Below are 17,046 nucleotides of genomic sequence, written 5' to 3' on the forward strand. Positions count from 1 at the left end.
ACTGAAGCTATGCCTAGCTGGAAGGGATTATGCCTGGGTCAAGATTTCATTTTTTTTTTTTTTTGCTAGTGTGCAATCTCCTGAAGGTGCATCACAGCACTATTATAATGGATATGAAGCTGCGGGGGGGATTTACTAAAACTGGTGCAGAGTCTGGTGCAGCTGTGGATGGTAGCCAATCACCTGACTTCAACTTGCTCAGTTAAGTTGTGGAAATAAAACCTGGAAGCCGTTTGGTTTCTATTCTGAGCTGCACCAGATTTTGCACTCTTCGGGTTTAATAACCTCCACTTTGTCCTAGGATGTACTATAGAGAAAAGGAAATGGAGTTTTCAGCGGCAGAGCCAAATTAAAGGCATCCTACCTTCTGAAGCATGACAGTTAGAACGGGCTATACAGTGACCGGACGTCAACATGTTTTCTGTTTGTCAGTGTCCACCTACTGTAGGGAGCTGTATTGACAAGACATGTCAGACTATTCTATGTTCCTCAATGGATAGCTAGCAACATTAAATGTGTGTCCTGTGTAAACCTGGAGTTCTGCTTTAAGTTCTTCTGCTTTGAGCTTTTCTGTCCCAATGACCAGGAAACAGGAAGGGTGTACTAGACAAAAACCCATCTAAATGCCTACTTCCCCATCTCTGGTTAAAGGTTTTAAATGCTGTTTTTGTGAGATTTCTCCTTACATTCTTTTTTTTTTTTTTTTTTTTTAATCTTTATTCAGATTTTCAATTTTCCTTTTCACCAAATTAGAAAAGAAAATGAAATACAGAATCCCGATAAAAGGGAACCATGCATTAGACAAAAACTACATCCCCTCTTGATGTATCACTAGGAAAGAAAGTTGGGTAAATCTTCCAAGGAGTTCACACTTCTTTCTCTGCAAAAATGGGATTTTTGTACTCATCGTAAAAATTGAGTTCATTAACTCCTTCCTATCGGCGCCTTCCTGCCCTTTAAGAATTTCAGAAGCCGGGAGGGGTGTGATTCAGGGATCATGTGACCGCCGTAACGCGTCGTCACAGCGGTCACATGATCGGGAAAGGTCCCAATCGAAAGAGCAGACCGGGACCATTCCGTGAGTACCGGACATGTGTGCTGGGAGTGCGCAGGGCGCGCGCTCTCAGCACATTTGGTTTTTCTTACATGAACGCAAATGTGCGGCCGCTTGGCGTCTAGGCCCAGACGCCGGGAGGCCGCACATTTGCGTGCAGCCGGCATAAAGGGGTTAAAAGGACAGAGCTGAATCTGTAGATTGTAAGCATTATGATCTAAAAATATAGGCTGTGTCACTCAATGAATGGAAAAGAAAAAAAAAAAAAAGAAGGTTGCTTTGAGCGCAACTTCAAATGAAAAAAATGCAGTATAGCTTTTTTTTTTTTTACCCTTCCTGCACTGCATCAGCAATGGAATTTGGTCCTTTCTGCTGCCAAGCCAGTTCTGGTCGATCACTCCCTCCAGCCCCTTTAGAAATGTTATCAATGCCTTGGCACGGATCATGTGACCAGAGGAAGCATAGATTATTCCTCCCTCCACCATGTACCGTTTACCTTTAGATATTTGAACAGGTAAAACCTAATGGAACAGTAAAACAAATACAAAAGTAAAGAAAAAATAAAGCAAAAACGACAGAATACGAACACAAATAACGGTTTTATTTTCCTTGTTTGAAAGTACTGCAGTAATAAAAAAATTACAATGTACTCCATGACCCGTTAACTGACCAGGTCGCTTGCCCTTTTCCCCACCCCTCCTCTTCTGAATGGTCAAAGTAAATAAGCCAAAAGGAAATGTTAATTAAATTAAAGTAATACATTTGAACAAAAATATGTCTAAATCAATGCAATACACAAATCCAGGCACATCAGTGCTAGTTCTAAATCAATGTAAAATTATAAGAGCCTGCTTATTTACATTTTACTTAGAACACGCATTCTAGCAGAGCATCATGGCTACAATAGTATTCATTTAAAAAACTTGAGGAAAAATAAAAACAAAAAACCCCATCTATAAGTAACTTCCCTATAAGCCCGCAAAATATTAAAGGGAGGAAAACAAAAAAGATATTTAAATCAAATTTACATGGCGTCTTTGGAGCAACTCCAAAAACCAGAGGTATATTTTGTACAGTCTAAAAAAAGTGTTTTGGTTTTCCGACTTGTAGGTCTTCTGGTCGCACACCTCTGAGAAGTGTTCTTATCGGCAGTAAGACATTGCAACTCCAAAAAGCGGAACCGTTAACTAGTGTGTGTCTGTTTTGCAATCGCCAAAACTTTTCCAGGGATTGTAAACACTTCCGTGAAGCCCGTCCTGCAACGAGGTAAGCTTCATAGAACTATAGACAGGCATAGGTCAGCTGCCACAGAAGTCCACCCGATGTACAGTATGGAGGCCCGAGGTGTTACACCTTCCCAAGACTGGCTTCGTTTGCCTTCAGTATTGCCACCGCATCTTTCACAGCGTGGTAGATGACGTTCTTCACCTGCACATGCAAAGAATTTACATTCAAATACAGAAGTATATTTTTAATCATCAATAAAATATCTAGAGGTACTTTGACCAGTTTCTGAACCCTCCCAGGTACACCCAAATCCCAGGGCCTCCCAATGGGGGAGGAAAGAAAAAAAAAAAAAAAAAAAAAACGCAACACAATAGCCTGTCCTACCACATGATCTGTTCTGTTCAATTGCCCTGGATAGGCCTATGGCAGAATCTTCACATCAGACAGTTCCTTAGGTGGTGACAGACAGAATCACAGCGCCCAATGGGGACCATGGATCACCTCGGATCACCTCGACTTATGTGAAATTTGAGGATTCTGCTGAAGGCCAAAACTTACACAGTGAAGACTGAAGAAAGGGAAGATAATATTAATGCTGCTTGTTTTTTTTTTTTTTTTTTTAACCTCCTCGGCGGTATGATTCTTTCCGATTTTTTGTGCTGAAAGCGGTACCATTATTTTGCATGGAAATATGTAGTTTTTTATTGTAGGCTGTAATTTTTAGGAATAACTCACTGAAATCTGTCCGAACAAGAGTCTAGTAAACATTCCAGATATGATAAAACTTGAAACACGAAATCATAAATTATAATTTAATAAATAATCATAAAAAATAATAATATAATAATAAATTTAATTCAATAATATAATCAAACCAAAAACACTGAAATTTGAAATACAGAGGCAAATTTGCACATCGCTGAGCAAAGTCGCAAAATCGTTTTCAGTGTCTGATGACGAATTTCCCCACAAATCATTATCACTCAATTCTGCAAGTGGTCCTGATTTACTATCGCTGTTCTCTAGCCAGTCTAAAACCGCTTTTGACGTAAAGGGACGCTTTTTGGCCGCCATAGACTTTTCTAAGTTTCCAGGCAGAAAGAACAGTCAAAATGCAGGCAGGGCGCAGGACAAAGCAGTAGGGACAAAATGTATGTGAAATGCAGTGAAAAAGCAATGACAGCAAAAATGTCATTTTTTAAAAATTTCAAATTTTCCGCCGGTTCCGCCGCCCGAACGTTCCGACGTCACAGGGACCGGAACACGGAAGTCAGATGCCGGCATCCACCGGAGGAGATGGACGGGGACGCTGCAGGGGACACATCGTGGGAGCGAAGGACAAGGTAAGTGCTGCAGGGACCCCCAGAGAATGCTGCATGGTAAGCCCGAGTGTAGCTCGGGGTTACCGTTCTTGGTATAGAAATTCTACCCCGAGCTACACTCGGGAATACCGCTAAGGAGGTTAAACAGCGTCACTAAGTGAACTAACTTTCCCTGCAGCACCCTGATCCAGCGAATATGGGGAGATGGGATCTTCTCCCCATACTCGCTGCCACAATTCAAAGAGCATGGCTCCGCACACACAGCCGCATCACTGATCCCTGTGAATCAATGAACTACAAGTACCAAAATCCTTTGTGGCTGTTGGCTTGTAGTGCTCAAAGAAGTATCACGGCATTGTTGAGCACTGTGGTAGTTCATGTATTCTTCCGGTCAGCGTAAAACTGCCTACCTGTATGATGTACCAGCAGACAGCTACACTGACAGTCTGCAGGAGTCCTGCATGGCACCAGCAAACTGCTGATCCCTGGGTGCAATGCTTTCCAAGCTCCTAACACAAAACAATAGTAAAATGCACATTTTACCTGCAAAAAAATTTGCATGTATTATTTTTTGCTAAGGGATGAACTAATCCCTTAACTTGGGTTTTAGTTTCAACTTCCGTGGTACCCAAGACATTTGAATTACATTAGAAATGTCTAAAACAAACATGTATAGCACAAAAACTAAAAACACCTCTATAAACCATCACTCCTACATACTCAGATATAATTGTAGGTTCAAGAAGTGACAGCTAATGGTGAGTAAGCACATCAGGAGCAGCTGTTCACCATGCAGCTATTACTAGTGATACATGTACTGTGGTTTGGAGCAAACAAGGTCTTCTTATGGTAGTATTCTGCTTACAATACACATCATGTTTGATTAACTTCCTCTGTTAGGTCTACATTCTCTATACATTTTATAGACATCACTGGGCAGACAGGATCTGCAGCAACTGTGCATGGCAACCAGCTTCTAGCTTTAGCTTGTTCCAGTAAATCAGAACTAAAAGCATAAAAAAAACCAAAACAAAAACACACACAAACAAACAAAACACCACACCAACAACTCAAATGACATCACCAGCACAGTCTCAAAGTGTGTCAGGATGACTGACTTGTGCTCATGCACATCCAATGAAGAGGCCTGAAGACTGGCACCCGAAAGGAGCCAAGGAGACCCTGGTGAGGTATCTCTTCCTACAGAGAGATGGCAAGTATAACAAGTTTCAGCCTTGAAAATCAGAATACACCGATTGGTTGTCATGCATACCTGCTCCAGATTCTGTCTGCTCTAGTTTTAATGAATAATTTCTCTCAATGTACATATTTTATTCTGCAACTTGTCGTCATCACAACATTTGAACTATGTTGCTGGTACATAAAGATGATAAAAACCTCAATTCACAAAGCTTTAAACATTTAACATTTTTGGATTTCATTGGACTGCATTTTTGAAAATAAGGATCCTAATCCCAGGGGGTTAAAATAAATTGGAATAAAAAATTGCTATGATGGGAAGGTTTTTTTTCTTAAAGCAACAGCGACAAAGCTGCATCAGTGACTTTGTAATAATTCACATAAATAAATCCTAAAAATGGATGTTGGCCAAGCGATTCAAGCAGGAGCTAATCAGAAAGGAATTTCAACTGTCAAGTGGACAGAAGAGGTCACAAACACACAACAGCACATCACTTTTGTCTTTTCATCCTTGAGGTACAGACCTCCTTCGTGACTTACACCAATAATGTTCAAAATGAGCATTTTAAAAATTTGAACAAACTGCCCTAAAAAGTACCAGCTGGAATATGGGGAGTATGCCACCACCAGTTACATTTTGAGAAGTGAAAACCACCCTACAAATACCCCAAAGAAGAAAATCGGAAAGCCTCTCATACCTGTAGCTTGTCCTCGTGGTTTGTATGTGTATGGGAAAGATAGCGGAATTCCTGAGTCAGCCAGAAACAGTGCTTAACGTGCTCCGGGGATACAAAGTCTTCTGCAACCTTTATACAGCTGTACAAGTTGTGCACCTGAAATCGGAGAAAATGAATGAAACCATAAAACAAACCCAACATCTCTTCAGATGTCAGCATTTCACAGGCAAGGACAGCAGGGCCAGCAAAAGATGAAATTACCTGATGAGGGGCTCCAGCTGGAATGAAGACTACATCTCCCAGGAACTGTACAATTGCCCAGCCCTGAACCCCATGTTCCTGCAGAAGCCTCTTCCTCAGAATGCTGTCTAGGTACCAGCTCTGATCGTGGATTGGATCGTGATCTGGGGGGTTCTCCTGGCCCTGCTCCTCTGCCACCTTTAGAAACAGCACATAATATCAACTTAACATTGTATTTTTTTTTTTTAGCTGGGTATGAAAACCAATCAAAGCCTAATTTTAAAGTGTTCCTAAACCCCCGACCCCGCACCCACTACGTCCCGCCTTCCCGGCACCCACTACGTCCCGCCTTCCCCGCACCCACTACGTCCCGCCTTCCCCGCACCCACTACGTCCCGTCTCCCCGGACCCCGCACCCACTACGTCCCGTCTCCCCGGACCCCGCACCCACTACGTCCCGTCTCCCCGGACCCCGCACCCACTACGTCCCGTCTCCCCGGACTCCGCACCCACTACGTCCCGTCTCCCCGGACCCCGCACCCACTACGTCCCGTCTCCTCGGACCCCGCACCCACTACGTCCCGTCTCCCCGGGACCCCGCACCCACTACGTCCCGTCTCCCCGGGACCCCGCACCCACTACATCCCGTCTCCCCGGACCCCGCACCCACTACATCCCGTCTCCCCGGACCCCGCACCCACTACATCCCGTCTCCCCGGACCCCGCACCCACTACATCCCGTCTCCCCGGACCCCGCACTCACTATATCTGGTCTCCCCGGACCCCGCACCCACTACATCCCATCTCCCCGGACCCTGCATTCACTATATTTGGTCTCCCCGGACCCTGCATTCACTATATCTGGTCTCCAACAGTACACACAACATGGAAATGCAATTATTTTAATAAATCTAAACGGATGAGAAAAGGTATTCAACAGTAGTATATGGCAGTCTTGTGACTATCAGTGTTCAGCAGAGCACATGTTAAAGCTTGTAGGAGTTTTCATTTTGCTCTAGGAGGATGCAGAACCATGATTCTGTATGGACAGTACTGATTGGGCCTGTACTGATCACATGCACTCTTCCAAGGGAAAAAAAAACCATCTCTAGCAATATACACCGCACTGAGCATGTGTAGAGTGTCTCCACATATGTCTTATCAGGAGATAAGAGGTGGACACTGGAAGAAGGGGAGGATCACAGAAGTCAGGATCAAACTGCCTTTTTGCACAATGCAGAGGATTAACCCCTTAGGATCCACAGTGAGTATAACAAGCATGCTTTACTGCATCTACAGACTGATTGTACTGTTGTGGGTTTAGCAACACTAAGTTCTAGAACTTAATTGCGTTTTAGAGTAGCTTTACACATCATTCCACATATAAATTCTTTTTTTTTTGTCTTAACTCAGACAGCATAAGAGGATCAGGTTTTTTTTTTCTTTTGCTTTAATCACTATGTATTGGCATTTAACACTGACAGTCCTTTGAAGAAATTTTAATGCTACAGGAGTTTTATTGGCTTCCTGAATTGTCGCTTGTGATTGGCTGTCACAGTGATTAGGAGCCTGTCTCTACCAACTCCTGATCATCACTGTGAACAACAAATGTTGATGACGACATGGTCACAGGGCTGAGTGCACTCCCAATATAAAAGCAGTAACACATGTGGCAGGGTGGAATAAGGATCATATCTGTGCTGCCACATATATGGCCATTGAGAAGGGTTCATTGTACTAACCGGCATCACTCTGAAGAGTTGAACCTCAGTATTCCAGCCAAGCCATTGTGAGAGAGCAGAGGAAGGTATACATCAGACCTCAGCAGAGGTTCATCTCCCCATCATGCTGCCGGCGCAGACAGCTTAGTATAGTTAAACACCCACACTTAAGGTACATTTTGCCCATACTGGGCTAAGCAATAGGTTGGCTGTATAGAGACCACTTTAGGCAACCTTCTTTAATGTGAAAAGAATCTGGCCTTGCAATTGGCTGCTCAGGTACTGTCTACTGCATTGTGGGAAGGTATGACTATTAGACACCGGGCTGCAGAATGGGACAGCAAGCTGACGTAAAAGCTGCTGCCTCCTCTAAATCAAATTGGTTATTTTACGGTTCTAATATCACACGGACCTTGGGACAAAGTTATTACCCAAAAACCAGTAACAGCATCCTTCATATTTCTCCCCTTTGTGTTTGGGTTGTAGTATGGAATTGGGTATTACAGCAGCTTTACACATCCGTCCACCAAAAACGCCTTCTGTAATAAGGAAATTACCTTTTTTAAGAACTGCCTGATCTTCTCAGTGTCCTTTGCTGCATAGATGTGCCACAAGGCTCCGGGCTTCTCTTTGAACTCCACAAAGCGCTTAATGGTCAGTTCATCAGCATCTCCATCTTGGACAGTCCTCAGCACTTCTGTTGCATAAGGAATCAATACTGATCGTTTGTATTCAGCTCTAAAATGCTTCCAAAACCATCAGATGAAAAAAAAAAAAAAAATCAGCCTACCTTGCTCCTGATCACCCTCATCCTGCGGGATTCCTACATACACCATAACATTGGCAGCGTCAGACACATCAAGGTGAAGGTTGGTTGTCCCAAACTTTCGGTCCTCTGGTGTAATTAAACCTATTGAAAAGTACATAGGCGCTATTATATCCAAGCAGTGAAAGAGGTAATGCTCACATAAGAGTTATCCACAGGATATCGCAGATCAAATTATACCTTGATCTGACTACAAGAACCCCCCCCCCCTTATTGACCCCATATCTCTCCATAAAGAGAACATGCCACTAATTATTTCTATCACAGGGGATGCATGCATTTCTTGTGATAAGAATAAAAGCGATTAAAATTTATTTTAAAGGAACAGTGAAAAAAAAACAAAACAAAAAAAAAAACCCCTAAAACAAATACATTTAAATTTTTTTTTTTTTAAAGTGCTCGTGTCCCACCGTGCTCGCACATAGCAGTGTACACATACGTAGGCCATGCCCACGTATGTGAATGGTGAGGTATCGCCACAAACGACGGAGCAAGAGCAATAATTATCACACTAGACCTCCTCTGTAACTTTACACTGCTAACCTGTAGACATTTGTAAATCATCACCCATGGAGATTTTTTAAGTACCGCAGTTTCACGCCATTCCACGAGCGTGCACAATTTTAAAGCGTGACATGTTGGGTATCTATTTACTCGCAGTAACATCCTTTCATATTTTACAAAAAAATGTGGGTATATATTGTTTTTTTTTTTGTTTTTTTTTTTTTTTAAATCGGTGTATTTTTTTCCAATATATATTAATTTTTAAAAATTGCGCATTTCGGTTTTCGGCCAAGTACATTTTGAATTTTAATTTTCGGCACCAGAGTTCATTTCCATGCAAAACTACTGGATTCTAAAATATGTGTGGCCTTTATCATTTAACAATTAGAAATAAGAGAAGGTAAAACATCTACTTTAAAAAAAAAAAACAAAAAAACTGTATGAACAGTTTTTACGCAAGCTTGACAGACCTTGTACCGTGGTATACTTTGTGTTAACAGAAAGACCACAGTAATCCCAGAAAAAAAAAAAAGCATTTAACTCAGCAAGTTACTGAAACAGAGCAGTCTACTTTCCCCGATTTGTATACTAACCACTGTAATGGACACAGGAACAAGAGAAATCTTACCATAAGCATTGTACATTTTGGGTCCAAGATCAGGACGCACAAAGTATGTTGGAAGCCGAGAAGCAAGATTCAGCTTGCCTTCCCTTCTAGTGTATTCGGGCAGTGGGATGTTATTCATGAGATCATCAAACCTGCAAGAAATGTCCAACTTAACATTAACCATACAGATGAAGGTATTTATAAAAAACAAAAAAAAAACACAAACCGCTTTGAGCAGCCAGCCATATTGAAATTTTCTGTGTTACACTGATCTTCACTTAATGGACTATAGGGCTGTATTGTAAAACATGCATATTAGGACTTTCTGCTCAGTCACTGTAGCTGAACTTGAATACAGATCTCGCCCAGCTTTTTTCTAACATTTCTTATATACACATATAGAGTGTGTTTAGTATTACCGAATGTCAGCTGCTCTGTGCTTGTGTCAAATCTGCAAATCTAACTTGGACAGAATACTGCTGTCATGTGGTCTTGCAAGACACAGCAAAAGTGGTGGTACTTAAAATTGGAATATGAGTATGCCAGCCTAGAATGAGTAAATTAACTTTCAGTGAATTTAAACCCTTATATATATCCAGTGAAGTGACTGGCCTCAGGTGATAAGAGCTGAAACAAATCCTACACAATTTCTGCCTGTACAATTTATACAGCTTTGCAGAGCTTTCAGAAAACAGGGGGTGGGGAGCTGAAGTTACACTCTGCACAGCTCAGTGAGGACAGCTGAATGGAGGGAAGGGACACTTCCACTTAGCACACAGGAACAGATCTGAGGCTGTCAATCAAAGACTGTGTGCTGGAGCTCCCTCCCCTTTTTTGTTTCCTCTTGGTGTCAGGAAAACTTGTCAGGAGGTGACTCATGCTGATAGCAGAAGCAGCAGATAGAAATGACACTTAGTGCCCTGGATTGAAGCAAGTACACTGTATAGAGGGATTTGCTTTGTTTAGATTTCATGTCAGAGGTTTACAACCACTTTAACTGATAAAATGTGAAGAGGTTATTTGCTGGTGAACACAAAAGACTGCACCCCAAAACATAGCCGTGAAAGTCTCTAACTTTAAGTATATCGAGTTATCAATTATGGATTAAAGTGGAATTCTGGAATAAATAAACTACTCTTAAAACTGTCCCTTCCCCTCACCTAACACCTATGCAAGAAAGGTGTATACTTACCTACTTTCAGGCTGCTCCAGTCCAATCACAATTGCCCCGTTTCAGCCAGCGGCGGCTGCAAGGAGGAGGAGAAACCACTCTAATGGCTGGTTATGCCTAGAGATCTATAGTTTTCAAAGGCCCAACCATTGTCTTTGTCTCTCCTCTCCCCCACTGCTGCCCCTATCTGGGGCAATAACAGGACCAGATATAGTTATGATTATCCTAGATTGTAAGCTCCGAGGAGCAGGGCCCTCCTATTCCAATTGTATTGAACCGTATTGTCTACCATTATATTGTAAAGTGCTGAGCAAACTGTTGGCGCTATATAAATCCTGTATAATATTTATCCTGCTGGAACTACACTTCAAGCCATAGTAAAAAAAAAAAACAAAAAAACCACACACACTACTGATTTCTATTATTGATATATTCCTTTGGATTCATATAACCTGACTGGTTCTCATAGTCAGGCCATAAATGGATAAAATTGTCCATTGTTGGAGGAAATCATCCACTGTAGACAGCTCTCCCATGGTAATTCAGCCTCCACTTCCATTAAGACTGGCAAGGCTACAAAAGGGGAAACAGCAGAATACCGAATAACCTACCGAGAGGGCATCATATCTCTGAAATCTTCACCGGGAGGCCAATCTTTTAACTTCAGCACCATTGGGTCCCCCTGATCATTTTTAAGGCGTTCTGTAAATAAAAAAAATGAATACCAACAGACTGTTATAACTAAAAATCCAATCAAATGATTTGTTGACAACACTATGTTCTAAATTGCTAGTGACACAATCCTACATACTGGATATATCTTCAAAGCCGTCCCAGAAGTCGCCAACGGTAGCTCCTGTGATGATGTCGTTGGTTCTGCAGTTCACCAGGTCGGCTTCTTGCTCACCAAACTCTATCCTGAAAGACTCCGGCCTCCACAGGTCAATGTTCAATTTATTGTGGACCCCAGATACCATCACAGGCTGGAAGTGAAAACAATATTGAAAAAAAATAAATAAATGTTTTGATGAAGAGAAGCATGATTGGTCACTGAAGGTAAAAGGGTTTTTGGCGTATATTAACCACTAGTCTACAAGGCACTTCTACCCCCTTCCTGCCCAGGCCAATTTCCAGCTTTCAGCGCTGTCACACTTTGAATGACAATTGCGCGGTCATGTAACACTGTACCCATATGAAATTTTAATTTTTTTTTGTGACAGAGCTTTATTTTGGTGGTATTTAATCACCTCTGGGTTTTTTATTTTTTCTTAAACCAAAAACCAGGCTGCAGTGATGGACACTGATAGGTGGCACTGATGGGCATTAACAGGCATCACTGATGGGCACTGAAAGGCAGCACTGATATATGGCACTGACTGGCACTGATAGGCAGCACCGACAAGCACTGAAGCGCACTGATAGGTGGCACTCATTAGCATTACTAGGTGGCACTGACTGGCACTGATGGGGGACACTGAAATGCAGCTCAGATGGGCACTGATATGTGGCATTGATGTGCACTGGTAGGCACTATGTGGCATTGATGGCATGGATGAGCACTGAGAGCTGGCACTGATGGACACCGACAGGTGGCACTGCTGAGGCTACACAGATCATCAGGGCACACTGATCATCTGTGTACATGTCCCCTCCGAGAAATGGTGATTACCGGCTCTCCTCACGAGCTGTCAGCGTGACAGCTCGTGAGGAGTGAAATGCAGATAACCGGAATTTCCCGGTTTACATGCTATCAGCTGTGACTGGACACAGCTGATCACATGACCGAGCCGGCATCTTCGGCTCTTTCCGTGGATTGGTGATCCGCTGTGTCCGAGGGACACAGTGCACCGCCGATCACCACGCGCTCTCGGAGCCGCGCATGCGCGGTGAGAATGGGAGGACGTCATATGACATCCTCCCAGAACGAGAGAACCTCCTTGCGCCCGTCATTGGACTATATGGCGGGCGGGTAGCGGTTAAACTGTGTGCTCCTATTCCTGTTTCTATGAATAAAGAAGGGATGGGGCAGATTAAGCTCAAGTGTCTGAAGCATATATTCTCAAAACTTCAATGCAAGCAAATTGAGGCGTCTAGAGCTAAATGATTAAATCTTTTATTCTACCAATAGACATTTACTACTTCTTGACAATTGTATCATTAGCATTACATTGAATTTAGTGTGCTGAAATTCAGAAGGTCTCCCAACAAGCGGTTCACTTTCTCGGCAGGTTCTAATCACCTGTGTAGCCATAGCCTTAGGCTGCCTGCAAGCCTCACTGAACTCTATAGACATCACACAGTCATTGATGGACAGATGCAAGAAACCAGGAAAATAGCAGCAGCCTATTTTTATTCATTCTCTTGTGCATGGTGGTTACAAAGTTTGTTCCTTACAGGCCACTCAAAAAAGTTAGAGCTTTCAGTCTGAATCCTTCCATAGCCAACCAGGGGCGGACTGACAACTCATGGGGCCCCCAGGCAATAGGGGATCATGGAGCCCCTGGGTCCTAGCCCAAATTCAAAAAAAGTCTATGAAAAAGGTACCAGGGGCATCTCATGGGGCCCCCTACTGACCCCGGGCCCTCGGGCAGTTCCCGAGTTTCCAAATGGTCAGTCCGCCCCTGCAGCCAACATGATGACCATTTGCATCTAATTGGCTGCTGTGAGCGGTCAGAGCTTTTTCCTCAACCAGTTTCACAAACAAGATTTAAAGTCCTTTTAAGCCTAAACATTTTTTTAAACCTTAAAGCGGAGTTCCACCCAAATGGGGAAGTTCCGCTTTTAAAGACTGGTCCCTCGCTCCCCATTAAGGATTGGCACCTTCGGGGAGCTAGGGGTAAGACACGGAGTGGGGTACCCAAAATTGACAGGTACCTGCTCCCACTTCCGTGATCGCCTAGGCCAGTGGTGGGCAACCTTTTTTTTCAACTGAGCCAAATCTCGCCAAAACCACGACTGAAATTTATTTTGAGAGCCACATTTTTAAAACTGAAAATTCATCCCCCATATAGTAATTCATCCCCCCTATAGTAATTCATCCCCCCTATAGTAATTCATCCCCCCTATAGTAATTCATTCCCCATATTGTGTCAATTCACTTACCTTTGCTCAGCGCGTTCCTCTCGCCGTGTTCCCGCGCCGTTCCGGTCTTCAGGGCGGACTGTGAGAGGGGAGGAGTTCGTCACGCTGCCCCGCCTACATCCTGACAGCCAATGTTTGCCACGCTCCGCGGGCCGGATTAAAAGGTTCGCCGGGCCGTATACGGCCCGCGGGCCGTAGTTTGCCCATTGCTGGGCTAGCTGCAGAGTCCTGACTTTTGGGGCGGCCGCCCGAGAGGAGGGAGGGGTGCGGGCGCCCGGCACACAGAAGAGCCGCATTAAAGTGTGTAAAGAGCCGCATGTGGCTCGCGAGCCGCGGCTTGCCGACCACTGGCCTAGGCGATTGAAAGTGCAAGTTGTCCTCCTACCCTCCCTCCCCGTAGTCTTGTGGGACACGTGACAGGTCCCAGAAGACGACGGGCCATTCAGGAAGAGCAGCGCTACTCGCACATGCGCAATGGGCACCCGGCACTGAAGATGGCAGGCTATACATGGGTCGAATACCAAACAAATTTTCTTTAGAATATCTGAAATTTTGTGCGTTTTATAATTCGATGGTGCCACCATTGATTTCGAAGTTCGAACCACCAAGCCTTCAATTTCAATTGCTACAGAAAAGGATTTGAGGCCAAGAATTTTCTTTTCTTTCCATGTCACAGCTCATGCTTGTTTCTGTTTCGATTATATTTTTCACATGATTCTCCCATTATTGATTAGAAATTTAAGTTTTTTTAAAAAAAAAAAATTCCAACATGCCCGATCACTCAAATTCGATGGTCGAACAAAAAACATCAGTTTCTGTGGCTCACTCATGGTGCAAAATTCGAACTAAAATTTTTAAAAGAATTTCAAAATTCGACCAGTGTTTTGCCTGCTTAAATCTCCCCCAACTCCGATGCCAAACACCATCTTTGGTGCACCCAGCAAACTGTCTAAAGTCTCTTAATATCCTCCTTATTCTCCTTTCTTCTCGAAACTTCAAATTGTTCAGCTACTAGGCATCATGTAAGAGAAAAGTAAAATCCAATATCAAAAACTACAAACTATTAAACCCGCCCCCTCAAAAAAAGCCACAGAACAGTAAAACACTAGCAAAAAAGCAGTGAAGGGCACAAGTATGACTGCACTGATCTAAAGCCATGAAGATAGAACACTCACCTGACCCTGTTTCCAGCACTCCCTGAATACGTTCCAGTTGCTTTTATTGCTGGGATCTTGCAGACAGAGCAATCTGTTGTCGCACAACCAATAGTGTGGTGTATTGAATCCCATGAGGCTTGGTTGGACCGCAAGCCCTTGTGGCTTTCTGACGGGATCGGTCATGGGTTTTGTTTGTACCAATGATGCAAAGATGTCATCGAGGAGCTTCGGAGTGCTCTTCTCACTGCTTTCTTGCTACAGAACAGAACATATTTCCAAGTAAGGCAGAAGAATACAGACCCATGTTCACAAAATCAAATGTCTATACAAAATGATTAAAAACACACAGAACTACAAAAGTGGTCAGAAGTAAGCCAATGGTGCCTAATAGATGTAATAATGTGATATGATACAATCTATATGTGAATTAAAGAGGGCACAAACTCTTTCCAGACATGAAAACATTTTCACGCTCCAAAATGTAAAGACCAACAACATAGCTTGATCAGGTGTGCACCCCAATGCTCTGTTCATCTATCAGGAGATGAAGGACCCAGATAATCTCCAAGCTGACTTGTCAGATTGCACAGGACTGGGGACTCTCTGCCCCCCACATGATCAAGCTGGGCGAATCACTGACGCGGTCACCTCTGAGGAGCAAGTTAAAAAGGTATTCCATACCAAGAAAGGCCAACATTTTATTTCACTTCAAATACATTGAGCAGAGTGGTAAGGAAGCAAAGGAAATGCCAGTATATACTGCTGGGTATGGGGGCAGATAGGTGACTGTTACTTTCCACTGCATGGGCAAAGCATGGCATTCCTGATTGAAAAAAAAAAATAAAATTTGGCAAAGATATGTGCCCTATTGATTCATTAACCACTTCAGCTCCGAAAGGTTTTATCCTCATGATCAGGCCATATTTTGCTATTCGGCACCTTGCTACTTTAACCGGTAATATAAATACAGCTTCTTTTGGTGGTATTTTTCACCACTAGGCTTTATTTTTTTTTTTTTTGCGATATAATGAAAAAAAGACCAACAATATTGGGTAAAAAAGAAACCCACAAAAAACTAACACAAATATTTACTTTTTGCTATAAAACATATCCCAATTAAAAAAAAAAAAAAAAAAATCTAAATTTCTTTACACATTTAGCCCAAAATTTATTCTGCTACGTCTGTTAAAAAAAATAAATCAATCTCATTAAAGTGTTTGGTTTATGTGACAGTTATAGCGTCTACAATCCTTGACATTTTATATATGACTTTTTTTAAGCTGCTAATGGCAGTAATCAGAGAATTATAATGGGACTGTGATTTGACGCTGACTGCCACTGACATCACCAGTGACACTAATACAGTGATCAGTGCTAATACTATAAATTGTCACTGTAATATTAGCTGGGAAGGGGTTAACATCTACAGCAATCAAGGGGTTAAATGTGTACCTAACAATGTGTATTATGTGCTGATTTTACGAACAGATCGTTTTCTCTGTACAGAGCTCTGTGTTGATTGTCAACACAGGACACTGGGCTGTGATTGCACACAGCTGATCAGCAGGTTCCGGCCGGGACTTGCTGACTCCTGTCCGCCCTAAACCCGGAAGCAGGCAGCGACGTACAAGTACGCTGCTTTGCCTGCACATGCTGCCCGTCCGCAGTACATGGCAGGCAGGCGGACCATAAGCAGTTAAAGACAGACCCACTGCTATAAACAAACCTCAAACCAGAAGCATGACTTGTAAATATCTGGCTGCCCCACCTGAAACAAGAATTTAAAGGGACAGCACTAAGCATCTTGAACTCTGTGGCAGACCTAGCCTCCAGTATTTACTATCTCTAACCCAAACATCTATTAGATCTGCACGCGAGAACAATTTACCTGGAAAAAAACAAAACAAAAAAAAAAAAAACAAAAACCCACAGGCCCTTACCTTGACTGTGGAAGAATTGAGGAGATTCCGTAAAAAGCCAGAGCTATTACTGCTCATAGGGGAGAGAATGGAGCTGCTAAATGGCTGCAGAGAGGCAGCTGGCTTCCCAAAACTAGCAAATGAGGGTAGTGTTTTACTTTCTGTCTTCACTGTAGATGTGAATGGGTTATCTGTAGGAAACAAAGCACTTGTTAACAAGTAGAGCCAAGCATGTAAAGCCTAAAATCAAGATTTGTTTGTTCCTTGTGCACACTGACAAATTACACATGTACCGCCCTAGGTCAAAAGATGAAACAGCAAAGAGAACCAGTTCCACAAC

General features: G+C 42.9%; 1 protein-coding gene across 1 annotated transcript in view; it reads right to left on the bottom strand.

The window, feature by feature from the left end:
* Nucleotides 1-1,634: 1,634 nt before the first annotated feature.
* The window catches only part of KDM3A (lysine demethylase 3A), a 48,784-nt gene continuing 33,372 nt past the window's right edge, over nt 1,635-17,046 (bottom strand). Inside the window, exons 18-27 of the mRNA XM_089692302.1 lie at nt 16,728-16,897; nt 14,806-15,042; nt 11,361-11,532; nt 11,161-11,251; nt 9,400-9,530; nt 8,232-8,351; nt 7,999-8,138; nt 5,742-5,918; nt 5,502-5,636; nt 1,635-2,482 (exon numbers count right to left, since the gene is read on the bottom strand). Coding sequence (XP_089548428.1) covers nt 2,402-2,482; nt 5,502-5,636; nt 5,742-5,918; nt 7,999-8,138; nt 8,232-8,351; nt 9,400-9,530; nt 11,161-11,251; nt 11,361-11,532; nt 14,806-15,042; nt 16,728-16,897 — 1,454 coding nt within the window. The 3' untranslated portion in view covers nt 1,635-2,401. The remainder of the gene's footprint in view (nt 2,483-5,501; nt 5,637-5,741; nt 5,919-7,998; nt 8,139-8,231; nt 8,352-9,399; nt 9,531-11,160; nt 11,252-11,360; nt 11,533-14,805; nt 15,043-16,727; nt 16,898-17,046) is intronic.

Source organism: Staurois parvus, unplaced genomic scaffold (genome assembly GCF_062004578.1).
Source record: "Staurois parvus isolate SC_StPar_1 unplaced genomic scaffold, SC_StPar_1.0 ptg000581l, whole genome shotgun sequence".
NCBI lineage: Eukaryota > Metazoa > Chordata > Amphibia > Anura > Ranidae > Staurois > Staurois parvus.